This window comes from Callorhinchus milii, unplaced genomic scaffold (assembly GCF_018977255.1).
Source record: "Callorhinchus milii isolate IMCB2004 unplaced genomic scaffold, IMCB_Cmil_1.0 Scaffold9, whole genome shotgun sequence".
Classification (NCBI taxonomy): domain Eukaryota; kingdom Metazoa; phylum Chordata; class Chondrichthyes; order Chimaeriformes; family Callorhinchidae; genus Callorhinchus; species Callorhinchus milii.
The window spans coordinates 18,667,994-18,694,942 of NW_024704750.1; the positions used below are offsets into that span (position 1 = coordinate 18,667,994).

Here is a 26,949-nt window from a genome sequence, read left to right on the forward strand (position 1 = left end):
AACTCCCTGCTTGTCGGCCTCCCCGACTCCTCCCTCCACAGGCTGCGGGTCATCCACAACTCCGCAGCCCGCGTCTCCCCCCTCCCGCACCGGGCTCCGCGCCCCCCGTCACCCGTCACCTCCGCCCGTGTCCACTGGCTTCCCGTCGCACAGAGGATACAGTTCAAGGTCCTGGTCCTCACCGTCAAAGCCCCTCCATGGCCCCTACCTCCGTCACCTCCTAAAAGCCCCTACCACCCTGCCCGCCCCCTCCGCTCAGCGGGGCTCCGACCTGCCTCAAGTCCCTCCGCCCGCCCGCCCGCCTCACCCACCCCCCCCCCCATCTTTGGCCCATCTCAAGACCCTCCTCTTCGGCCGTGCCTTCGGTCAGTCGGTCAGTCGGTCAGCCTCACTCCCTCACTCCCTCCCTCTCTCTCTCCTTCCCTCCCAAACTGATTACAAACCAACGAGTGGATGCGCTGCCCAACTCCCTGGACAACTGCAGCGGGAGGGGGGGGGAGCGCGAGTCAGCCAATGAGAGGGCGCGGCACTGCGGGGTGGGCGGCAGCTCGAGCGGCGGCGGTTGCATTCAAATATTCAAATGGTCGGCGCTCCCGCGAGCGGCGTTGGGCCTGAGGGACGCGGAGAGCCTCATCCCTTCCCTCCTCCTCCTCGACTGACTGACTGACCGACCGATAAACAGACCGACTGATATCCCCCCTCTTTCTCTCCCCGAACTGATCGACTGACGAGAGTTCCCCTTCACAACCACCGGACGCAGAAAGCGAGAGCTGGTGGGTGGTGTCGGTCAGTCGCAGGGCCAACGAGGGCTTTTGTACAGTGAGGTAAGTAAGTAAGTAAGTGGGGTCGGGGGATTGTGCCTCGTTTCTTCCAAATGGAGACTGAAACGATGCCCTTTGCTTTGTTCGGACTGCCCGGCTCCATGTCCCCCCCCCATCATCAGCGGTCAGGCCCCTCCGGCCCTGCCCTCTGGCACTCCATCCCAGAGCCCCTCCGCGTCACACGCTCTCCATTGCCGCCATCAAAGACCCTGCTCTTCGTCCGCGCCTTTGGTCACCCTCCGACCGCTACCCCTCCGCCCCAGCTCTGGCTCGGGTCCCGAGTCCCCGCGTACCCAGCGCTCTGGGAGGGCCTCCTGGCGGGCGCTCTGTCAAGGTCACTTTGTTGATGTCGTCATCGTTCTTTGTGGTCATTTGGTGGCGTTGTTGTCGATCAACTTTGGAGTGGAAGTGAGTCGGTACGGCCTGGTTAAGGCGTCGGCCGAGGAGAGGGGGGGGACGGCGGTTAAGTCACGAGAGTGGCTGATCGCGTGCTTGGTTTTTCCTGGGTATTTGCTCGACCGCGTGAATCCCCCCCCCTCCTTTGGCGTTCAGTCCCCCTGCGGCTCGTGTCCTCTCCCGCACAAAGCTCAGCGAACCGATCGCCCCCATCCTCGCCCGGCTCCACTGGCTCCCCATCCCCCAGAGGATGGAGTTCAAAATCCTTGTCCTCACTTTTAAAGCCCCCCCCCACCCCCCACCCCCATGGTCGTGCTCCTCTCTACCTCTGTGACCTATTAACGGCAATACCAACCTGTCCACTCCCTCCGCTCGGCCGGCATTGGCCTTCGCCTTTTTCTGCCCCCACCTTCTGGAACTCTATCCCAGAGCCCCTCCACCTCATCCCCTCCCATGGCTCCTTCGAGGCCTGTCTTAAGACCTCCCTCTTTAAACATGCTTTCGACCACCCGCCCACCCCTCTTGATTCCAACCCCCAGCTTGGGTGCAAATCCTTAACTGTCCAATGCTTGGGATGTGAAGGCGGTAATTTATTGTTATTGATTTGGCTGTCCTTCGAGCTTTAGTCCTGGTGCTTCTCCCACTGCCATCACTCGCTGCCCTGTTTGTAAAGTCCTGTTAGTTTAATTTTGCAGACTTTTGTTTGTGAACACTGTGTGACCTGGTATGATGGCGGAAGCAGAGTGGGAGCTGAGTAAGGAGAACGTACAACCTTTGAAACAAGGCAGGGTTGTGAGTACCCTTCAAGGACTGCTTACACATGATGGTCCAAGTCACATGAGCATCCAGGAGCAGAAACAGTAAGTAGTTGTGTCGCATTCGGAAGTTGATTGTACTTGTTTGAATAAATAGGATTATTTTATAAGAAGTACAGTGGGTATTGTGAGATCATTCTGATCAGGCTCGGACCCTACAAATAATATGAGAAGTGAAGGATCACTCCTTTCAGAGTGCACCTAATTCACATGTAAAGAAAAGAGATAAGAGTACTGTGACAGTATGATTAAAGGTGGGTTATTGAATGCCCACTGTGATGAAGCATCAGATCATGTGTCTTCATAGCAACAACAATGACTTAGTGTCAACATTTTGCATCTTTTAAAGTTAGGTTTTGCCGATTTGCTATAAATGCCAGTTTGTTGATGAAAGTCAACCTGCAAAAAGAAATTTTGGGATTATTAGCTTCTGGGATTGCCAGGCATCACAATCCTCCAGCTCGGGTGCAAACCCCTCATTGTCCAGAGCCTTGGGATGTCCTTCTGAATGTGAAATGCCCTATAAAAAATGCAAGTTGTTGTTGAAATAGGTTTAATTGCCTAATCTGTTTATTTTTATATTATTATTTTACAGGGCTTTTGAAGCAGAAATACGATTTTATTCAGGCGATGACCCACTGGATGTCTGGGACAGGTGAGAGCTCAGTTATGGATATATTTTATATTCCTTTTAAATTCAATTAATATTTTCTGTAGTTACTTTCACATCTAAACTTTTCAAAACTCTATGCAGCTGGCTGGGTGGAGACGATGGATTAAGAATCGAGTTGTATTATAAAACTTGCAAAATAACCAGTGCCAGTTCTTGCACTGATTGAACTAATTTAATTATCAATACCTGTACTGTTCGCTAGCTACCAGTTCGGTCTGCCAGTTATGAGCTTAGCTCACAAGAATTTTCTAGGTGAAAGAAGAGCAAGGTCCATCTAGTTCGCCTGCCTCTATCCTGGCAGATGCTTGACAATGTTTCCTCCAATTTTCTCTCCTGAATACTTTTGACTTTTTAATTCTCGTGTATTGTCCTCAGCTGGCATCTAAATGCCCAAATCTTGTAATGGAGTATCCTGGATTTAAATACACAATTTGTTCAATATTAAGAGCTTGATGGTGTGAATATATGGCACAGACTGCCTAATTTTAGCATAATGGTTAAAGCACTCACTTTGCAAGTGAGAGGACTTGGGTTTGATTCCCGGGCAGAGCGAAACTTAGGCAAGTTACCTTACTCCACATTCCTCTGTTTACCAAGCAGTAAGTAGTAACCTGGTTGTTAGTTGATTGGTGGATTGGTTTCGCCCAAAAAATATACAATCTATTCACTCTACAGTGTATTCTGTGAAGCGCTTTGAGGCATCTCAATGATGTGAAAAGTGCTATATCAAATGCAAGGTTTATTATTATATATCAAATGTAACAACAAGATTCCATTTGTAGAGCGCCTTTCACGTCGGGAGGACGTCCCAAGGCGCTGTACAGTTGGGTCAGGACCCGAGCAGGGGGGAAATGGTCGGGGGAGGGAAGGGAGGGAGCGAGGAGGGGGTAGAGAGTCGAGAGGGGAGCTGAAGGCACGGTCAAAGAGAAAGGTCTTGAGACCGGCCTTGAAGGAGGAAAGGGAGGAAGCGGCGAAGGCACTGGGTGATAGAGTTCCAGAGCCTAGGGTCTGAGAGGCTGAAGGCCCAGCCACCGATGGTAGGGCGGTTGGGGCGGGGGATGTGGAGCAGACTGGAGCCTGAGGAACGGAGGGTACGGGCAGGTAAGTAGGGGGATAGTAGGTCGGAGAGGTAGGAGGGAGCAAGGCCGTGAATGGCTTTGTAGGAGAGGATGAGGATCTTGAATTCGATCCTCTGGGGGATGGGGAGCCAGTGGAGACGAGCGAGGGTGGGAGTGATGTGGTCGCGAAGCCTGGTGCAGGACAGTACATGAGCTGCAGAGTTCTGGATGACCTGCAGCTTGTGGAGGGAGGTGCCGGGAAGGCCGGCGAGGAGAGAGTTCCCATAGTCCAGCCTTGAGGTGATAAAGGCGTGGACCAGAGTTTCAGCAGCGTGAGGGGTGAGGTAGTGCCGTAATCTGGCGATATTCCGGAGGTGATGGAAGGCGGTGCCAGTTGTGGCGCGGATATGAAGAAGAAAGGACAGCTCAGGGTCGAACAGAACACCGAGCTTCCTGACTGGCTTTGAGAGGTGGAGAGTGCAGCCTTGGATGCTGATGCTCTCAGCGCCTGAGGTGCGGAGGCGCTGACGCGAGCCAATCAGGAGGGCCTCAGTTTATGATTTAGGCCTCAGTAAGGATTTAATATTATTACTAAATGAGATAATAATAATAATAATCCTTGTATTTGATATAGCGCTTTTCACGTCAGGTGGACGTCCCAAAGCGCTTCACAGAACACACTGTAAAGTGAATTGACTGTATATTTGTGGGCGAACGCGGCAGCCAATTGCGCACAGCAATGTCCCACAAACAGTCGTAGATTGAAAATGACCAATTTAATTATTGTTTTTTGGTTTTTGAAGGGATTATTATTATTATTATTAGGCGTGTGGAGTAAGGAAACTTGCCCAAGGTTTCGCCCTGCCTGGAATTGAACTCAGGTCTCTCATTTGCAAAGCGAGTGCTCTAACCACTGAGCTACAGGACTCCACAAATGAGGCTGTTGTGAGCATTGAGTAAGTACGTTGACAGCTAGGACAGTTTGTTCTCTCTATTTCCATTATTTATGCTATTTGTTTGGTTAATGGAACAGGTACATCAAATGGAAAGAACAAATGTTCCCCAATGGTGGATCAGACAGTAACCTTACAGCCCTGTTGAAAAGAGCTTTGGAAGTGTTCATAAAGGATCAGCGGTACTATAACGACTTTCGATACGTCAGTCACTGGTTAAAGTTTGTAAGTGTGCTTTGTTTAAATTTGGTCCATTCATTCCTTACTCCCTCCATACTCTTCTATTCCCCTCTCCTTCATGCGAAGGTCTAACTTTCTTTTGAATGCATTGATGCTGTCTGATTCACCAGTACCCTAGACATTTCATTCATTCTTTGCATATATTTCACTCATTCTTTATTGTTCAAATGGCTTAATTTATCAGTCCTAATAGTTAATGTTAATCTCCTCCAGGTTGACTGCTGTGTTGAGCCACTGGAAATCTTTAATTTCCTGAAAAGCACGGGAATTGGTGTCTCATATGCTGCTGTCTACATTGCCTGGGCTGAGCGGTATGAACTGTTGGGGAATAACAAAAAGGCTGATGCTGTCCTTCAAGAGGGGATTCAGCTGAAGGCTGAGCCACTTGAAAAGCTACTTCACCATCACAGGTAATTTGCTCTAAAATGGATTAAATCTGAACACTTGTAAGCGTCACCACCTCATCAAATGTAGCCTCATTAAATGTTATTTCAGCTCTCCCTCTGCTCCGAACGCCTCCTCATTGTCGGCAACCTCAACCTCCACTTCAACCCCTTCTGCTCTACCTCTGCTGATTTCTCCTCCTCCTCCCACAACCTCTCCCTCCAAAACAACTCTGTCATCCACATCCACAATCACCCCCTTGATCTGGTGACCATCCAGAGTCTCACCGTCTCAGACATCACTATCACTGACAAAGCCATTTTCGATCACTATTTCATCACCCTTAACTCATACCACCCTTGGGAAAAAAAATCTCGCCCCACTCCTCCCCTGTTCTGAAGTCACCCGAACTCCTGCCTCTCTGGCCCTCCTCTCACAACGCCCTACCTTCCTCGCGCTCTTCTCCACAACTCCTCTCCTGCTGAACCGCCTCCTACTCCCGTAAAACCCCCTGGTACACCAGCAACCTCCAATCCCTCAAAGCACAAATGCATACCACCAAACGTACCTGGATTGAATCACACCTAACAGTCCATCAGCAGATCTGGTTAGACCATACCAAGGCCTCCGCTCCGCCCTCGCCTCTGCCAAATCATCCTACTCCAAGATGATCTTGGAGACCAAGGACAACCCCATGCTCCCGTTCACCATTAACCGCTTCTTCTGTCCACCTTCCCACTTCGCCCCCTCCCTTGCATCCTTCAAGACCTGTCACAAGGCCCTCCTCTTCGACTATACCATTGGTCGCCCTCCTACCCCAACCTCCTCACCCTCCACCAGCTCGGATGTGGATCCCTAACTGTCCAGCCTTGAGACGTCCTCCTGTTGGGGACTAGTTGGGTCAAATGGCCTGTTTCTGTGCTGTACATTCTTTTTAAATCTTTGTGATACATTATGTGTAATTGGTGACCTTTTGTTTGCGGGGTTTCAAGTGCCTGAATCTCATTGTGTGAGAAATTGGTTAATACTGCCTTTAAACCTTTTTAGCTGCTAAGTTACCTTGGGAAAAGTGTACTTATTAGCAATTTGAGTTGGACTTCATATAACTCTCTGGAGTATTGTACCATTTCTGTAAGTCTAAACTTGCTGTTGAGTTCACTGTAGGGCGTGTTGCATGGCTCTGAATAAACTGACAACAGTGAGTGGTATTTGAATGTTGATTGTATTTTTGTTATTGTCTTCCTCAGACACTTTCAGGCTCGAGTAGCGAAGCAAGTTATGCTGGACATCAACGAAGGAGTGGATAAAGATTCATTTCCTGACACTGAACTACAAAGAACTACACTTGGGGAGCTGAAGGGCCATGGTCGAAAGAAAATTATCACACCCGTTAGCCGGGTTGGCAGTTCTATGAGTTGTAAGTATGATCATATCAGCTGCTTAGAGTTGTTATTGGAGTAAGTGCCTTGTTAATTGACACCAATTTTGCCATTTTATTGTATACTTCATTTCCTTCAAACTTTTTTTCTGCCCGTGCCTGAGTCATGCACCTTCGGTGATAGAGAAAAGTGAGACCTTAATAATAATAATCCTTGCATTTGATATATCGTATTAATACATTGTCGGGACGTCTCAAAGCGCTTCACCGAAAATAACAACAGCTTGCAATTATATAGCGCCCTCCACGCAGGGTAGCATCTCAGAGCGCATAACAGTGGCGGAGTCTGACTCCGAGCTGGGCGGGTTAGGTGGCCATAAGCACGGTCGAAGATGAAGGTTTTCAGGCAGGACTTGGAAAAAGTGGAGTGGAGGGGGCAAGGTGGAGGGATTGAGGGAGAGTGTTCCAGAGTCTCAGGGCGTAGTGGCTGAAAGCACGACCTCCGATGGTGGGGCAGAGAATGCGAGGGATGAGCAGGCGGCCAGTGCCATTTGAGCAGAGCTGCCGGATGGTGGATTAGAGAGTCAGGAGATCGGAGAGGTAGGGAGGTGCCAGGGGGTGAAGGGATTTGAACATGAGTCTGAGGATCTTGAAGTCTATCAGTTCGGCGATGGGGAGTCAGTGGTTCCTGGACAGAACTGGTGAGATGTAGATATGGAGTTTGGTCTGGGTAAGTATGTGGGTGGAAGAGCTCTGAATGAGCTGGATCTTTTGAATAGTGGAGCTGGGGAGATTAGCGAGGAGTCTGTTTGAATAATCCAGGCGGAGATGATAAATGCATGCCCAAGGGTTTCAGCTGCATTTAGGGTAGGGTATGTTCTTATATAATAATCCTTGCATTTGATATAGCGCTTTTCACGTCGGGAGGACGTCCCAAAGCGCTTCACAGAATATACTGTAAAGTGTAGTGACTGTATTTTGTGGGCGAAACACAGCAGCCAATTGTGCACAGTCATGGATTGAGTGTCCAATTTACTTTTTGAAGGGATTATTATCCCCAGAAAGTGATCTGCCAATCGATTAACAACTGGGATCCTACTCACTGCCAGGAAATGCACAATACCAGGCTGATCAAAACGTGACAGCTATTTGGGCTGTTACAATTGCCCTCAGTGCCCCTGGGTTAAGGAGGGGAAAATCAGTCTAGGATTTTCTTTGCTGATTGCTTTTCATTGCTGTGAAAGTGAGTATGTGTGACATAATAATGATAATAAGTTGGTCACTTAATCCACGACTGTTTGTGGGACACTGATGTGCACAATTGGCTGCCGTGTTACGCCTACAAAATATGCAGTCAATTCACTTTACAGAATATTCTGTGAGGCTCTTTGAGACGTCTAGAAGATATGATAAAGCGCTATATCAAATGTAAGTATTATTATCATCAGATGAGAACAGCTTGGTGTTGTTTGCCTGATGCCATCACCTCAATAGTTAAATGGCCTACTGACACTTAACTATTTAGTCTACACATAAAAACTAGCCTTAGTTGAGATATTGTGGTCTGCTGGTGCCCATGACAATATAGCCAGTAAGATTCAATTCCTTCAGGAGAGAGGATAAATGCATTTATTTTACAGAAAATTCTGTGCTTTAAAATATATCTAATTGAGTGTTGGTTCTGTTGATATGACACAATTGTACCGTATGCAAAATTTGGAATCTCCACTTGAGCTGGCAGTAAAAGTCCAAGGAAACTTCAACTCCATTATTGCCTCTTTTATTTCAGCACAAAAACAAGGGCTGCAGCTACACGTGCCTCCCCCTCAGCAGCAGGGCTGCAGCTTCAAAGTGTTCAGTGAGGATGGGCTCAGTAACCCGTCTAGAGACCAGCGTATGCCAGCTCCACAGCCACAGGCTGCACTACCCTCATCCACAGCTAAAGAGAACGAGTTGGAGCCAGGCCCTTGGAATACTGCAAGGGTATGGGACAACCTAGAGGGCACTTACTGATGATGACTCTGGGATAGGGAGTGTAACGGTTGAAACCAAAAGCAAGATGTAAATATAGCAAATGTGTTCCTTTTACTATGTTGGGCAGTCGTGTGTCTTTGTGCTACAGTAAAACCAAAGTGAAAAATCTGAACAGCTGAAGCTGTTTCATCTTCCCTCAACAACAACAAAATTACATTTGTATAGCGCCTTTTCCTTAGTTCCAGAAGTAATAATAAAATTAATTATATAGTAATAAAATAATAAATCCTTGCATTTGGTATAGTGACGTTCACGTCTGGAGTCCCAAAGTCCTTTGCTGAATATACTATAAAAGTGCAGTGAGTGTGTGTTTTTCGTGGGTGGTTTTTAAAAAAAAATATTTACTTCAGCATCTGCAGAACTTTTCCAGCTAGAATTGAAAATATATTTTTAAAATCTCTGCATTCTTCTTCAGCTAGGGCTATCTTAAATTTTGTTTTTGCTTTGATGTTAAATGTCAAAATTCTAACCTTGGTCAGTCTTATTCAGATCATTCTTAAACTGACTTCTTGCTATGTATGATACATTAAATCAACTCTTATTCAGGTTATGGTGCACAATGTTTACAAAGTGATGGTACACCATCACTTTGGGCTACTGGCTCTGGGCCTGTAGATTTTCCATTCGCTTTGCACTATTCTCACAGTATTCCTTTGGCCAATTGAATTGTCCTTGTGAATTTCTTGCTCTTTGTTTCGTCTGTATTACTAAATCTAGAGTCTTGCTTGCTGGAATATTCGGATCCCTTTTGTTATCTTATTCTAATGCAACCTTTCAATAATTTTTCTAATATCCTTTTGAAAAAATTCAGTAATAATAATCCTTGCATTTGACATAGCGCCTTATCACGTCTTTGAGACGTCTCAAAGCACTTTATAGAATATACTGCAAAGTGGATTAAGGGTGTTTTTTTAAGTGGGCGAAAATTTAAAGTAATATTTTTATTTACTAATAATTCAGTAACTCAATTATTGGAGTAGAATAATATTGATGATTCATGATCAAATGTTTTAGATTGGTCATTAATTATTCCTTCAATTTAACCAGATGCTGAAACTAAATTGCTTTCCTTCCCTGCCTCCAGGTGCATCAACACCCCAGCGTGCCCTCTGTTCCCTATTCTCAACTGCTGTCAGCCAGCAAACCCAATTTCCAGCTGTTTGTGGACGAATCTGCTCAACCAGCGACTGTGTACGTTTGAGGGTAGTGAGCATTTACGTGAGGCTAATGCATAAAATTGAGGGTTTGTCAATGCAAGATCTAGTGCGGTGCCAACTGATTCCAATGTTTTAACAGAATTTGGTCATATTGGGGTCTAATTTGCAGTATTTCATTTGATTCTTTAAATTATTGAGCTGAGCAAAAAGGGCAATAAGTAACAACCCGCAGGAACTTTGCTCTGATGTGTTCTGCTTCTGAAGCACAGTTCCCGTGGATTGATGGGCATTCTATTGGGATTCCTCATGAAATACAGTTTAACATAAGTCGTATCAGTTGGGACCATGACATTTAATATGACTTGCTTGAAGTCGGAGTTAGTACCACAAACCGTAACCCATTGACGGAAATGAAATAGTAATTTCACACTGATGCTAATTGGTGTTTATTCATGAATTGAACTAATAGTAATGTGCCATGAATTAATAATAATAATTATTATTAATTATGAACTAAATTCATTGAAAAAAATTATTAATTATGAACTAAATTCATTGAAAAATGAAAATACCATCATTACAATTGAACCTTAACAAATGTATGCAGTGATATGTTTCTGCTATGTTTATTAATTTCAGCTTTCCCCTTTAAGATCTGTGTTTGAATCTAGCCTGCAGTGAAGAGATGAACATCTCTTTCTATGTCTCAGACTTTTATCTGTTTTGAGAAGACTTGGTTCATCTGATGTCCACTTGCAAGTTTTGCTATTGACTAAGGGAGGAGAATTTATGGCGTTGCTTTGCTTTGTTTTTAGATTAAAATCTAAGCAGAATGTTTGTATTGATTGGTTGCAGGACCACACGTACGATTGAGCCCTGGTTCACCCCAGTGTTGAGCTCTCGTAAGCCCTCTGAAGCGGTGAATCCGTTTATCAGGCTACAAGCACAGGACTGCGAGGAGGAACAGAAACAGAAGTCCATGTACCTGAAGGAAAAGGTCAATGCTGGACTGTGCGAGTTCTCGTTTGAAGAACTCCGAGCAGAGGAATTCAAGAAAAAGTATAAACGCTCCACTCAAGGTATCAGTGCTTCTGTGCAAACCCGTAAAAATGATGTTACCGATGACTTCAGAAATTGAGAGTTGAACATGAATTCAAATAGTCAATATTATGCAATAATGAAAGAATGGAATCCATTTTGCCTCTGCTAAATGTAATTCAGAAGATCATTTGATTTCAATATGTATTTTACTTTTGATTTCAATATGTATTTTACTACTGCGAATGATTGCATGTAGTCTTGCATTTGTTCATTGTTCCATTGGAAACTAAAGCTAAACTGTTGGAATCTTTCCTCTCACAGACAGATCTAGCTAGACAGATTTGCACGCTGATGTAGTCTTGTCAAATCCCTTTACAAACTGGGCTCTTATCAGTACCTTTTAGAGATGGATGACGAGCAGAGGAAGAGGAAATAGAACAGATCTAAACAATAGAATTAATATCCAATGTACAACAGAATAGAAAACTTTAATACATTTTAGAGATGTGCATGTTCAGACAACTGGTTGCTACAGTTTCTTCCCACACAGGTTTCTGACTACTTGTAATATATTCCTAGTTAAGGAGTAGTTGACAAGTTTGCTCAGTATACCAAGCAGCTAGAAAGAGGAGATGAACTGACTTGTATTTATTTACAGAGCAGGAACAGAAGCTGTGTGAGTTGAAACAACAAAGTGAGGAGATGGAGCGATTAATCCAAATGGCACAAAGGAGACTAGAAAATCAGCAGGCCTCCCTTAATCCACAAAGCCAACCAGCCGAGCGAGAGGTGTGTAATCTGTATTTTTTTTAAAAAAAGGCAAAATACTGCAGATGATGGAAATCTGAAATAAAAACAGAGTTGATGGGAACACTCAACAGGTCAGGTATCTATGGAGAGAGGAAAGTATTGTGACGAAAGGTCATCGACCTGAAACGTTAACTCACTTTCCTCTCCATAGATGCTGCCTGCTGAGAGTTCTTTTTTTTAAAATTTCATGTTAGTGATGAAAGGCGAAATCAAACCATTACTTTCAGAATAAATATGTGAACCCCTTTAAACAGAATAGAGAAAGTAAACTTCACGTAAGTCATATTAAATGTTCCCAGTCCTGATTGATACCACTTATGTGAGTTTTACGGTGTATATATAAATTGTATTGTACTTGTAAATGTCATACAAGTCATATCAGTTGGAACCACACATTCAATATGATTTTTGCAAAATACAAGTTTTGTCAAACTTGCATAGAATATAAACCCTTGAATGGGACCTGGGCAATTGTACGACTTAGGCGATTGTATGATTTTAAACAGATCAGAGTTATGCTAGGTTTGCTGTAGGATAGTTTGTAAGCAGGGTTTGATTTATCTGTTATTTCTTATTACGGGTGTTGTGTTCCAGATTACCAATCCCACATCCATGTTGGGTGCATGTAACCAGTCCATCCACACAGATCAGAATGTTTCCTCTCACGTGGCCTTTCCAGAAAGGTGTCAGTCCCACATCCAGAACATAACATCGCATCAGCCATCTTATTCAGGATTTACATCCAACCCACTTGTTCCAGAATCAGAGCTATCCCAAGTGAAAGTTGAAGAAATGCAAAGAAATGAAGGGTAAGCAGTGATTTGAATTTCACAAGAGCTTGATCTTCTGTCTATCATTTGTTTTCACTTGTTGTCTTCCAATCGTTAGCTCGAAGTTCCATAATAGGATGGGCTAAGATAAACAGTAAACAAGTCCTAGTGGGTTGTGTTCTTAAGCCATCGAGGTGTTTAGTCAGTTTACAAGTACAGGGTCAGATATGGGCAGGTTGTGAAGGAGACATTTGACCCAGTGCACTTTCAAAAGAGCTTAAAATCCACTGAATAATACCCGAGAGCTGAATCCTCAGAAACAAGCATCTAATTTGAAGGCTCAAAGGGTAGCCTATAACAGGAAGACTCTTGTGTTTTGGCCAACAATTCCTCCAGATAAAATAGGTTATTCACTTCATGGCTGTGTGCAAATTGTATGTTGTCTATGCCTAGAAATGCAGTCGCTACACCTCACAGTAATTCTGTGAAGCACCTTGAGATGTTTCAGCAATGCAATAAGGCACAAATATTATTTGGTTGTGCACAGATCAGAGTTGACTAGTGTGCCCCCTAAAGTCTAGTCTGCAAGAAATCGCTGTCAATACTCGCATACAAGAAATTAATGTGTGGTCAGTCTAGCTGAGGGCATATGTCAGTATGAGTAACTGCTGGAGGTGGGGTAGCTATTTTATAGTACAATAGTACAGTATTTGTGGAGTTGAACGTGTGTCTGGGATCTGACATTTGACATTGACATTTAGGGATCGAGGAGTATTTGTGTAAAATTAAATGTGGGGCAGATCTCAGTGTTGGAAGCCAGATGTCCCGTGCTTCCATTATAGCACAGGTCCATAGGACACCAGCCCTCTGAAAGCACCTGAGCTATATCAGGGTTCATTCTAACGGGGTCATTCTGTGCATGGTCTGAGAGAAGTGGGTCAAGAAGTGGGCTACTTTTCTGATCATATGTTAACTTGTGGAGGTTACTGAAGACTTACTGTACTGCCCAGTGATGCTTTGCAAGCGAGAGACCTGAGTTCAATTCCAGGCAGGTCAGGGCGAAACCTTCGGCAAATTTCCTTACTCCACACAGAGCCTAATAATCCCTCCAAAACCAAAAACAATAATAAATTGGTCATTTTCAATCTACGACGGTTTGTGGGACATTGCTGTGCGCAATTGGCTGCTGCGTTCGCCCACAAATATACAGTCAATTCACTTTACAGTGTGTTCTGTGAAGCGCTTTGGGACGTCCTCCCGACGTGAAAAGCGCTATATCAAATGCAAGGATTATTATTATTATTATTGATTGTCCACCTCTCAACCTGTTTTCACAGATTCAATGACCAAGCACTGAAAGTGAAGAGTTCACATCCATCAAACTTTACACCTAATTGCAGGACATCAACTATAATGGGTGGGTGTAATATGAATATTTTATAATAATTATACATTTTTAAAAATTATATTATACTAATTGAGTATTGTATAATAAATATAAAATATGATTTGCTTGCATGAAGGCTAGCTTAGAAAACTCACATCTGATAGTTTGGCATTTCCCTACACTAACTTCTTATGTTGTGAAATAATGTTCTCCCTTTGATTTATGATCTGCACTTGAATTTAAATGAGCATTTCCTTCCATCTGACTAGAAAACCCAACAGTACAAAATCTGTAAACATGCATTTTAAAAATAATTGTCCATTTTCAGTGTCAAAGGCCAGCACAAATATACATTGTTTTCCTATTTTAATCATATCAATTGCCTGAAGTCTTTACAGGCATAATATTATTATAGGCATGGAAAAATAATTGTGAAATACATTTGTTTTTTATTAGGTGCAAACTGCATAAAAAACTATCAACCAACTACTTCTGGGGATCAACACACTCTGTCAGGGAATCCAAGTTTACAGCTTGTCCAACCATCTCCTACTCTGTATACTAAGGAGGCAATGGGTAAGAATATAGTACCTCAAAATGGAATGCCCGTTTAATGAGTAGTTTGTTTCACCTCAATACCCTCCTCTTCGACCATGCCACCGGCCATCCCCCTTCCCCTCCCCTCCCCTCTCCCGCAACCCCCCCACCCCGACCCCAGCTCAGGTCTGAAATGCTGTACACTGTCCAGCGCCTTGAGACGTCCTCCCGGCGTGAATGGTGCTTTACAAATGTAATCTTGTCTCTTATTTATATTTGAACTCTATGGGGAATTGTTTCTTTGAGCTGGGAAAGAGCACAATGATATGAGAAAAGTGACTAACTTGTTTTTGATCAGCTAGGTATCTGATACATTTGGAAGCCCATCACTGATCATCATACTTAGGGGAGGAGAAGGCATGAAGTTGTTTGCACTGAACACAGTGACTTTCTCCCTTTGGAAAGAATACTGATTTAGTACAACATGCCCATTAAATCTTTATTGAAACTTTCTGAGGCTCCATGTGTGCCAGCACACTGCGGGTCAGTTACCAGATGATAAACAAGGACTACATGGTGTTCCTGCTTTTACGTCATGTTTGGGTGATTTCAGTATTATTGAAAAAGCAGCAAATGTAATTCCTGTCAAATTATCATTCCTGGGAGGGAGTTGGTAGTGAGTTACAGCCCATAGTCTGAAGGATTTGACCTGTGAAAGTTTGCAGACATTACATATTCAGTTCCACTTCAACTGAGTTCTTCACACGGGAATAGCAGAATTGAAGTCTGGCCCATAGCATTCATTAACAACCATGAGTGAGACTGTCTTGCTCAGTGCCTCAGGCAAACTACAATATGTCGAGTGGAGTTTCTACTCCTATACTTGGATTTTTTTTTTTTTGACTGATCACTGCTCTGTCAAGTGCACTCAGGCTTGCTCTTCTCTGGTATGTAACCTTTCACCTTTTTTTAATTCCAGATGCAATAAATGACATGTTCCAGGTCTCAGTTACTAGTTCTCGAGCAGAGAATGAAAGCCAGTTACAGAGTTTATTTACCATACCTTGTGCACACAATGATAAAGACTTGGAATTTGAAGCCCGGTTTATGAATTCTGGTGAGTAAACATGTTCAGGAGTCAGCAGGGAAAGGGAGTCTTTTATCTTATAATCTGGACTGAATTCACCCTTTGGTTCAAGTTGTGGAAGGACTGTCCCTTGCAATCCTTGCTCAGCTTCACTGAATTTCCTAACTGATTGAATGAAGGTTCTCATTTTCACTTTCAAATGCTTCCGTGACCTTGGCCAGCCTTGGCCTTGCAACTTTCTGCCCCACCTGCTCCCTCGGCCCAGCAAACACAGGCCTGCTTCATGTTTTTCATCGTTTTAAATTCAATCCTAAATTTATTAAAAGTATGACATTTATTAAAATTCTATTCTATATAAAATAATAATTAAAATGTTATATTAAAATGAGTATCTATAAAATTTTAAATAACTTTCAGCCATTCTGCCCCCTCACTCTGGAACTCCACCTTGGAGTCCCTCTGCCTTGTCATTCTTTCCCCTCCTTCAAAACGATCATCAAGACTCATTTCCCTGCCCCCCCGCCCACCCCCAAAGCACAGGTTCCCAGTCAGTTGTATCAATGCTTTAAGATATACTCCAATGTAAAACAACAGCTTGCATTTATGTAGTGTTCTTCATACAGGGGAGCGAAAAGCTCCATGTGAACTATTTTTCTCTCCAATTTGTACCTCCTGGTGGTCACTTAGGTACAGTTTTCCTGGTATTGGTGACTTTCTGGAACAACACTTGAGTGAGTGACTATTCACTCCAGTGGTTGCTCTTAAGTGAGTGTTGGTTGTGAAAACTTAGGAGAGTGTTGGTAGTGATGACTCATGTGAGAGTTTAGCTAGTAAGTGTTGGAAGGTTATTTTATCTACAAACCAAAATAATGCATTATTTGAAAAATGTAATACATAATGAGACCACAGCATGCTGATTAACACAACGTACCTTGTGCATTGATAAGTGATGTATAGTAATGAAATGTTTTATCTTCTCAGGCAAAGGAGAAGACCAGTGTAAATCTACTTCAGTTCTACTCCCCTCATCCTTTGGTTTGGGGTCAGTGCCTTTCACCATTTTTGATGAGAGTGAAGAAAGTGAGAACAAGTGAGTAACTTATCCAGCAGTATTTTTCTATGCCCATATCCTCAGGCTCTTTGGAATATGGACAGAGTTCTACAGTAGTGAGGTATTCTACTGGGCATATTTTAAGGTTTTCTGAGACTTGCTGATCAGCCAGCCAGAAATATCTATAAATTGTGGCCTATCACAGCAGAACTTGGTATAATTGAAAGGTTTGCAAGTGGTTCTTTTGCTGGTTTGAGGCGTGAAAGATTTTTTTCTTCCCTCTCAAGCTCCATCTGTCTTACTCTGTGCTTTCATGGGAGAGGAAAATTATGAACCAGTCTGTGCCAACCTTAAAATAGACTAAATTGAGACTATTACCAGTAAGCCACATTGAGTCCTAGTGAGCCAACATTCCTTGTGCCAAGGAACTATTCCCAAATTTGACCAAAGCACAGAAACTTGATGCTTAACTGAGCAGTCTGTCCATATAAAGGGAGGGGTATAACATTCTGCCTGCCACACTGACATTTTTGAACAGATTTGTTTCTTTAAAAAATTAAACAAAATTGTTCCATTTACTTTGGAATTAATGCTGTACTAACGGAACTATTTCAAATATCAGATGAGCTGTTACTGTCATATCAGGCTTTGTATTTGATGTGCAGAACCAGCTAAAATTTGTAGACGTGCCAGTGCACTAAAGTTTTATTTAAATCCTAGCCTAGACTATAAACATTCACAAAAGTTCAGACATATTACTTAAACATTTTTTCCCTTCGTTTTATTCCTTAAGATCATCAACGAAACAATTGCAGACTGGTGTGCGAAGGCCTCTCTCAGGAGTTCTCTCCTCTCACAGGATTATACCTGTGGAGACCTCTGTTGCACAATGTGTAAGTTACGGCAATGATACTAAGTATTACACCTATATAGTTATCACTGGAGTCCAATCCTATCCTCCATCAAATGTCTGTAACCACACTTTACAGCAGGGGTTACTGAATATTAAGTCGGAGCAAGAATTGCTCACAGCTTGCATTTATATACGGCCCTTCACAGTTGGACACTGAGTAAGGAAGTCTCTCTCTTTCTCCCCAACCCCCCCACTTTCCAAAGTACTACAGTCAAATGTAGCACACCAGCTGCTACCCTGATTGAAAATTGAGCCTGGTCTGTACGACTTTCTGTCAATAGCAGGCAATGCTACTCTTCAGAGGGTATGCCTTTCAGGTCAGGAGGATGTTTCAAGGCGCTGAACAATCAGTGTTTCGGACCCGAGCTGGGGAGGGTGGAGGGCAGGGGGGAGGGAGGGTAACTGAAGGCACGGTTGAAAAGGAGGGTTTTAAGATGGGCTTTGAAAAAGGCAAGGGAGGGGTCGAGGGGGAGGGATTGTTGGATGGAGTTACAGGAGGTGAGGGCAGAGTGGCAGAAGGCCAGCCTGCCAATGGCCTACCAACATCAACAATAACATTAACAACAGCAATAATAATCCTTGCACCTGACACAATCCCCTATCGCGTCCTCAAGATGTCCCAAAGCGCAGTGACTCCATGTAATAGTTGCAGTTTTGTACATATTGGTTGTATAGGGATGTAACTGGCCTGTATTTTCAGGTTGATCTGGATGGAATTGAGCCACTGAATGAGGATCTGATCGTGAGCAGCGATCTTCCAAACAAAACCCTTGGCCCCTATCCTGAAAACACATGCGACTTTGCAAGAGCCGCTCACCTGGCTTCAACCCCATTCCATTGCAACCGATTGAACGAGGATCAGGAAAGCGCTGTCAAATGGGACTCCATAAATGCCTCTAAAAGTGCTTTCAGTTCACTGTCTCCCCTTAAGGAGTCCTTGTTTGACCAGCCGCTGCACCTAAAGAAACTGAGGTAAGGAACCACATGGTCTGCTATTCAGTTCTGTGAAAGCTCTTCATCTGTAAAACCATCCAACATAGTTGCTAAGATGGTCACGTTTCTTTCTCAATGTACTACACGTCCAGAAGAGCTCATGTTGTGGCTACCATTGCACTTTATGTTCTTATAGCTCTATGATACTGAATAGTTTGACTGTTGGAAAAATGATGTCCTTCGCACCTGCCCTTCAACTTCATTATTCATGCAGAGCCTTTTAATGTCTAAAGATCCTGGGAAAGGATATCTGAGACCAATTAGCAGCCTCACTGCCAGACTAGGGATTGAACCTGGGACGTTCTGTTTCGGTATGACCTAGTATTGCAGCAGATGGTGTATTTAGTCACTGAGGCAACAAAGAATCTTGGTTTAATTTTGAAATAAAAACAGCATAACTTTGCATACAAGATGCATCTTACAACGTCTATTTAAAGTAAGCCCTTTATATGAGCTGAAGAAAGTGAACCCTCTGCAGCCCTCGTAAACAACAACAAGATTAGATTTGTATAGCGCCTTTCATATTGGGAGGATGTCCCAAGATGCTGGACGGAGTGCGGCATTTCGACCCTGATTGTGTAAACAGCAATCTCTTGCACTAGATTACCCTGTTTTTACCCTAAATGGGAATAAGATAGTGTTTTCCAAATAATATTAGTACATTTTAAATCTAAAACTCTTAACTTTAGTTTCTTCAACATAACTGGTACCTCCCATAACCAGGCTGAGACACTAAAAGTCGGCAGATGAGGGGAGCTGGCAGTTTGTCTTGTGCTGTAAATGCTCCCGAAGGTGTTAATTGTCTCTTGGCACCACAGCCCTATTCAGGAAGCGAGTGATGAGGACGGTCAATCCTCTGCAGCTACCACCTCGTCTGCTGTGTCGTCGTCGTCCTCAATGGGGGGACTCTCCACAATGAGGGACTTGAATTTGTGTGAAAAACTGGATCTGGGGCAGAGCACCTCCTGTGAGAACTTCCACGTGAATGTCACCTCAGGTATTCTCTCCGTTTAGCTGCTATCTTGGGGCTGCTGTTACTTAGCATCTGTCAAAACCAACTCACTTTTCCAACTCGTGTTTCTTTACTGTTGAGTCTCGATCAGCATAGTGCATGAAGCATTTGCCAGCAAGGCTGAAAAGTTCAAATCGGCTTAGAAACCCAAAGTCCTTTCAGTTGAGATGTGCCCAAAATGTATTGTGCTTGGCTTGTGTGTTAGCCAGTCTCAGTTGGTAGCACTCTCTGAGTCAGAAGGTTGTGGACTTTTAATTCATAGTGGCTTTGGCCAACAGTCTCCCAAATAAAATTGGTCATTCAGTTCATGACTGTTTGTGGGACGTTGCTGAGTGCCAATTGGCTACTGCGTTCACCTACAAAAACACAGTTACTACACTTTATAGTATATTCTGTGCATTGCTTTGAGATGACCTCCTGACATGAAGTGTGCTTTTCGTATGAGGATGATTTTATTATTATTGGTTTAAAACTCACAGCAAATTGGGCTTCACAGCTGGAATACATCTGGATGAATTGGTTGATTAAGATGACTAGTTTCACACTTGGGACAGTAGATTTACTAACTGAGTCTCCATAAATAACTGTTACTTTTCCTTTATTTTTAATTTGATTGAGTGCTGCTTATTAAATTAGCTTGCAGTTAGGAACTTAAGACGATGAGGAAGCTGTTTTAACATTGGTGTAATAGACATTAGAATAGAACCTAAAGAAGCTCAAGTCATAAGAACGTACTAGGCAAACGAAAACCCAAGGTCCATCCAGTTTGCCTTCCACCATCCTGGCAGTCGCATGACATGTGCCCCAAATTATATACAGTACTTGGGACACGATGTGTCCTTAAAATTTGTTCTTTTGTGGTCTGGATTCAAATTAAATCTTGGCAACTAATTTGGCAAATCAAGGATATATTATACATACACAAAGTATGAACTGGCTATTATCCCAAGGATATGTTTTATTTCCTGCTTGGTTTCTGAAATCTTGCTGTATTGAATGTCATCTTGACTTTTAGATGACCCGTGGAGCAAGGAAGTACAGAAGCAGCTGCTGGGGTCACTCCACAAAACCCTGAATTCTTTCCCGGAATTCCATGTTCAAAGCAGTCCATTACCTCATCCCAAAGATGGGAGTGTGCTGAACCTGGGTAAGTGACTGACTTGCAACGTGCTCTGCACACATTGCCCGAGGCATAGAAAATATGAAGACCAAACTGAGCTAGATTTATTTAACTGTTGGAAATGTGAACAATCTCACTGTAATTGTTCTGGCTAATTCTGAGTTGATGCTGGGGATCAGGAAGCCTTTTGCAAATGTTCAGTGAACATATCTGGAGTCCCGTAGCGCAGTGGTTCGCGTGCAAGCGAGAGGACCCGGGTTTGATTCCCGGGTAGAGCAAAACCTTAAGCAAATTTCCTTACTCTACACACCCCTGTTTACATGGCAGTAAGTAGGAACATGGTTATTAGTCAATTGGAAGATCATTTTCCAGGTGTTAATAATCCCTCCAATCCTCAAGTGTCTGTGGGACACTGCTGTGTGCAATTGGCTGCCGTGTTTCGCCCACAAAATGCAGTCCATCCACTTTACAGTATATTCTGTGAAGCGCTTTGAGACGTCTCAATTACGTGATAAGGTGCTATATTAAATGCAGAGATTATTATTATCAGTTTGCTTCATTACAAATGTTAATATGTTCTATTTGGTTATCTAAAGAGCATGTGCCACTCATCTGACAGGATGACCCTAGTTGGTATCACACAATGTACTTTTAAGAAGCAGTGAGAGGACAGTACTATATTGAAAGTTGCTTTTCATTTCTAACCTTTCTAACCTCCTAAGTGATTGTTTCACCAGTGGTGGTGGCGGCAGCTCAAAATAATCTTCGCTTCTTGGCTTTTTTTAAACTTGCTATCTTTATGTACAAATGTTTTGTAAATGTGTATGAAGAGTATTAGAATTCTGAGGAATTGCCAACGAGATTTGGGACTGTGTTATGGGAGATGCTAGACATATGGGAGCAATTAAAGGTCAATACCATGTATACTTTAAATATACTTAGTGCTGCAAAATATGGCCAGAATATGTCATGTGCAGCGATGCTGTCAGACTTCACAGACCTCTTTCTTCATATCCTGATGGGGAAACCGCAATACTAGATCGTACCACTAGATGGCCTAACAAAATGGAAGTTCACCATTGAAGTGTTAATAACAATTAAGTCAGGGTATATATTTGTTAGGACAGGGTATTGAGGCATTTGGGGCAATGGTGGGTAATTGGACTTGAGGTACAGATCAGCCCTGATCTTGTAGAATTGCAGATCAGGTTTGAAGGGCTAAATGGACAACTCCTGTTTCTATGACCTGAATTATGTTTAAAAAATCAGGCACGGGCATTGCAAATGCCAAAAGTGATTGTGCAACAGTTCTAGTACTTATTTGTTCACTATAATATTTACACATTGAGAGTAACACCAGTTTCTTCTAGAGTATGAAGCATGCCAGGCAGTTGCTATGGCACTTGGTAAATTCTTTGCAACTGGGCAAGATGCTCACTGTAGAAATTAAGATTTTTTTTTAAAAAAAGCTATTTCTGTTTCTCTGGTTTCTAAACTGACGCTTTGGTTTAATTTTGGTAATTTCCTCCCCTAAATTGTCAAAAATGATAATGAGAATAAATGAGTAGAAACCAGCCTTATCCATCAGCTCCCTTGAGGATTGTTTCTAGAACTCCACTCTTTTAATAGCCTTTTGGCCTTTCTCCAAAAGAGAATATCTAGTGTTGGATTAAATTCGTTGGTGTCTCAACCAGTATATATTTCTGTGCTGGTTTCATTCACTGTGTTGTTCTCAATAGGCTCGGAAACCTTTAAGATCAAACAGGCTGTGGGGCGTGAGCAGTGCAGACGATTCTATGGGTCGAGTACCAGCTCACTGGTGTGCAATGCAATTATAAAGGTAGGAAATGTTTAGTTTGTGTAACTAAGCTTCTGGTTACAAACTAACAAACGGGAATGTAACCATCACCTGAATGAACATTGTGGTTGTACAATACAGGTGGATTCCCACACTGTACCCTGGGATTTCTACATTAACCAGCAGCTGAAGGAACGCCTCGGGTCCCAGTTTTCCAACTATTTCAGCAGCAAATGTAGCTGCTATCTGTTTGAAGATGGCTGTGTGACGGTGGATTGGAATATGAACTGCAAAACCATACAGGTAAGACCTGCTTTAAATAGGTGTGGGCCAATATTTATTTTTCTCCTTCCAGTGTACCACTTGGTTAGTTTCTGGGCTGGATTTTTCCCAGTCTCATATTAGGCTGCACTAACAACACCCCTGTATGTATGTAAATGGATTACTAGTCTATTCGGATGAGATATCATATCGAGGTCCTGTCTACATCTTGGTGGATGTTAAAGATCCTGTGCCTCTATTTGAAAAGAGAAGGGATTTTCTGAGTGTCCTGGCCCTTCCCCCCCAAATAAAACTGGTCATTCACTTCATGGTTGTTTGTGGGTCTGTGGAAAAATTGGCTGCGCTTTTGCTACAAAATACAATTGCTGTACTTTATATTAAATTCTGTGAAACACTTTGAAACCTGCTCCCGATGTGAAAATGCTGTATTAAAATGTATTATTTACACTACTCACTCATTTTAAAATGCCCACAGCATTAGATGCATGTCACTCCATCTTGCTTTGTACAATTTCTTAACGTTTGACTTTTTAAACCATGTATGCTATTAAATTAGCCTTAAGTTAGACTGATGTGAGTCAAAGCTTCGCATTCAGAATTCTCTGATTCAACTTTTTTTGTGTCCTAATGATGTTCTCATTGGATCTATGTTCGACTAAAGGACTTGCTCCAGGGTTTGTCGACCTTGCAGGTGGAGCTGACTTTATTTCTGACACTCGATTTGCTGGCCCTGGTGGAACAATTACACCAAGCTGAGATTGTTCATGGAGACGTGCAACCTGAAACATTGTTCCTGGGTGACTGGTTAGTTTTTTTAAAAAAAACATAGAGAAACATGGAAGAAAGTTCATAGTTAAGGACGGCAAGGTTAAGAAGTGTAGCAGGAAATGATTAAGTAGTTGAGCGAATAACAGCTTGGGTTTCAAAAGCTTTTATATAGGAGCTGGTTAAAGGAGAGGCAAGAGCATCACTGAAAATTACTCCTTTTTGCTTCAGTTGGTTTTGGCATGGATAGAAGCATTGACGGATGCATATAATTTATGAACTAAGACTTTAGGCAGATTCCCAACAATGAAGTCAAAGCAGTATTCATGTTAATCTCCCCTGAAATGTCTATTCCTGGAGCCATTGTCAGTGGATTCCACCTCCGCAGGTAGACCACGTCACGGGAAATGCTACATGGAGCCCAGCCTTCTCTCCAGGTTATTTAGGATGTTCCTGGCAGGTTGAGAGTCACACAAATCATTGCCCTGATTCCTAGTTTGTGTTTAGGAAACTGTGAGATAAAAAATAACATTGTCCACGGGAAAAGTAGCAAGATGGAGACTTCAGCCTCACAAAAGCATGTAAGAAACTGCAATCATTGATATCAATATTAATTTAATAAGTGAACTGCTAGTTTGTGTAGACAAGAATAAATCTGAGTATAGCAATGTTTTAGGCTACCTATTTCAATGAATACATTGAGCTCACAGCTATATTAAGTCTGGAGTCTCCAAGGAGGACTATTGCCTTGGCAGATTTGTAGGTTTAAGTTGAATGTAAACTGCTTTCTTCCCTAGGTTCTGCAAACCCTCTACGAGTTGTGTTAATATCGCTGGTATGGTAAAACTAGTGGACTTCACTCACAGCTTGGACCTGAGACAGCTTTCTGACGTTGCCTCATTTGCTGGTTTCCCAATGGTACAATCACTGCACACAAAGGAAGTGCTGTCTGAGTGCAGTAGTGTGTACCAGGTAAGAGGCACCGCAAGAAGTTACACAATCTCTCTTACACTAAACCACTGCAGAATAAGCTGCAGCAAATGGATGATAGTGGAGTGGATATATTCTGTCTGTTGCTGACTCAATAGAAGTTGTATTTACAGGTAAACTCGTGTCGTTACAAATCATAAAGCAAGTCGTACATCCACCCAAGTCCCATTCATTTTCCTACCAAAAAACACTTGGATTAGAGTTTTGGAGAATGGGGTATAGCATCTGAAGGCTTGGCCATTGATGATGGGGTGGAGGATCGGTAACCTGATTACCCTGGGGTGTTAGGGGGAGTGCAAACAGAAGAGTGTGGTTGGAGAAGACCTGAGGGGTGGGGATGTGATGTGCAACTCTGGGTTTGGGTGCGGTTTATTGCTAAACCTGCTCCAAAGATTAGGTCTGTGATTTATCACACGTGCCTTAGAAAGGGAAACTTACAAGTATTCAATCAAGTCCAAACAGGATTCCAATTCCACAATTAGTGTAGCTCGGCAAAGGGTTGCTACTCAGAAAAACCTTACTGATAGTACTGTATTCAAGCCAATTAAAGTTTATTACAAGCCAAATGAACTTGGATAAATTAACAATTTCTTTATCGATTGAAGTTGCTGTCAGTTGCATTGGCCTTTCAGAATGAAGTACACCAATGTGGAAATTACTCTTCACTATATTCATGGAGTTGCTGACGCTAATGCAAGTTTACTTTAAATTGTAAGACCAGCCCACTGGAAATGCTTTAAGAGCCAGTCCACGTGCTACATGAGGGAGAAAAGAAGGGTCCGGAGAGGGGTGGAGGCTCGGGCAGCATTACAGACAGTGGTAGAGTCTAGTTGGGCTGGTATCTTGTTTCTATGCTTTCGTGTTTTATGTAATTCAATATAACTTCTCATGAACAGATTTCTTAAGGATTATATCTAGTCCAAAGGGGTTTGGTCCATTTAATAGATTAATATTTTCTGTCCATGTAGAAGTAAAATCCTAATTTGTAGCTGGAAAATGAACCTTGTCTCTGAGAAGAAAATTGAGTGTGGAGAAAGCAGCAAATCTGTATGAAAGCCTGTACTTTAACCTTTTTGTTACCCATTTGGCTATTCTAGATCGATCTCCTTGGTGTTGCTAACACAGTGCATCTCCTGCTGTTCGGAGAGCAGCTGAATATCTGCAAAAAAAATACCCAGTGGGTGCTGACATCTTTCAGGTAATGCTTCTTGCTTTGTGCTATATGATAAATTGCACATACACTTCACAACTGTCTGTGGGACATTACTGTGCAGATTAGTTGTTGTGTTCATCTATAAATAGTTGCTGTACTTCTCAGAAACTTTAACATGCTTTTGAGATGTTCTCAACTTTATAGCCTCAGCTAAATGAATCTATCCTGGTGGAGGGGTGGTAAGCAGGGTCTCCTTGGAACTGGACTGGCTCCAATTTGACGTTTGCCAAATTGCCACAGCCAGCCCTTTGTGGCGGTCTCATTCGTCCGGTTCCTGAGCCAGGTGGGATCGCAGTATTCCAGGGCACTGCTGATGACAACACAGTCAGCCTGGCTCATCAGCAGGACCTGGAAGGACAGACCAGTTACTGGGAGCTGGGAATCCTCCCACTCAGCTACTGTTAACGCTGCAAGTCAAAGCCCTGATGGGTAGGGTGGTCCTAGCTGGACAAGCAGCAGGAAAACGTGCCAGACAGCTTTAGCTAAATGAACTGAGAGGGAGCCTTGCCAATGCTGCTCTTGAAATATGGATCCTGCTAACACAGGACAAATATTGCTGCAGTTGCTGTATTTAGAAGCCCCTGATATTGGCTGGATAGAATCCATCTCTGCTGTACTGCTCTGTTAATGCATCCAAGAATTGGATGTTAGGAAGCGTGATTCTACAAATAATAATCTGTTGAATGTGAGTGTTTACTCTTCATGCTGATTCTTGCTAAAGTCTTTCTGTAATCCTCACTAATTCCTTACTAGATCTCACCTCCCATACATTGCAGAATCTAATGAGATGTACAAAATACACTATCATTACAGGGAGAATTTGCCGTACAGCAAGTTGTGGGCCACTTTCTTCGAAAAGATCCTGAATCCAGGAGAAATGTCGTCTGTACATATCCTGAAGGAGCTGAGACAAGCAATGAAAGATGCCATCGAGCCTGAATACACTGCCCTGTACAATGCTGCAATAGTGCAAAGCCTAGAACTTTGAACTACAGTAGAACAAACAACAATATATGTATTTCTTAACTTTTTACGATCCTGGATTACCTTTTGTTACTAAGACTTTTTCTAAATTCTGTCTTTCATTTGCATTAGTTTAGACTTAACTAATGCTCACTTTCTTTTAAACTTACTGCCTTAACTGATGACTGTACTTAATTACCAATAAAGATTTTTTTAAACCACTTACCTCATCTTTGTGGATTTAGTAACTCTTTGTTCTGCAAATGGCTTCTCACATGTACCAGTTTTCAGGCATCGAGACATGTGTG

At 42.9% G+C, this 26,949-nt stretch overlaps 1 protein-coding gene across 2 annotated transcripts; it reads left to right on the forward strand.

Annotated features, from left to right (window-relative positions):
• Window positions 1-537: 537 nt before the first annotated feature.
• On the forward strand, window positions 538-26,862 carry bub1bb (BUB1 mitotic checkpoint serine/threonine kinase Bb). 2 transcript variants are annotated; one of them, XM_007893191.2, is made up of 25 exons: window positions 538-824; window positions 1,900-2,077; window positions 2,628-2,687; window positions 4,797-4,941; window positions 5,170-5,366; window positions 6,588-6,757; window positions 8,508-8,701; window positions 9,837-9,943; window positions 10,765-10,988; window positions 11,609-11,739; window positions 12,355-12,569; window positions 13,868-13,947; window positions 14,374-14,493; window positions 15,434-15,571; window positions 16,523-16,631; window positions 17,386-17,485; window positions 18,206-18,477; window positions 19,317-19,495; window positions 20,526-20,657; window positions 22,370-22,470; window positions 22,570-22,731; window positions 23,372-23,514; window positions 24,273-24,447; window positions 25,563-25,663; window positions 26,492-26,862. In XM_007893191.2, exons 2-25 carry the CDS (start codon window positions 1,944-1,946, stop codon window positions 26,664-26,666), a joined length of 3,564 nt encoding a protein of 1,187 aa, XP_007891382.2. In that variant the 5' UTR covers window positions 538-824; window positions 1,900-1,943; the 3' UTR covers window positions 26,667-26,862. The 2 variants fall into 2 exon arrangements, with proteins under 2 accessions (XP_007891382.2, XP_007891383.2); XM_007893192.2 differs by having other exon boundaries at window positions 1,913-2,077.
• Window positions 26,863-26,949: the final 87 nt, after the last annotated feature.

What these genes read in the sequence shown, in the direction of transcription:
- bub1bb (XM_007893191.2), top strand. Translation starts at nt 1,944, where the DNA reads ATGATGGCGGAAGCAGAGTGGGAGCTGAGTAAGGAGAACGTACAACCT. An exon ending in AAGCTACTTCACCATCACAG is followed by an intron (nt 5,367 to 6,587) that starts GTAATTTGCTCT and finishes TGTCTTCCTCAG; the next exon opens with ACACTTTCAGGCTCGAGTAG. An exon ending in TGGGAGTGTGCTGAACCTGG is followed by an intron (nt 20,658 to 22,369) that starts GTAAGTGACTGA and finishes TGTTCTCAATAG; the next exon opens with GCTCGGAAACCTTTAAGATC.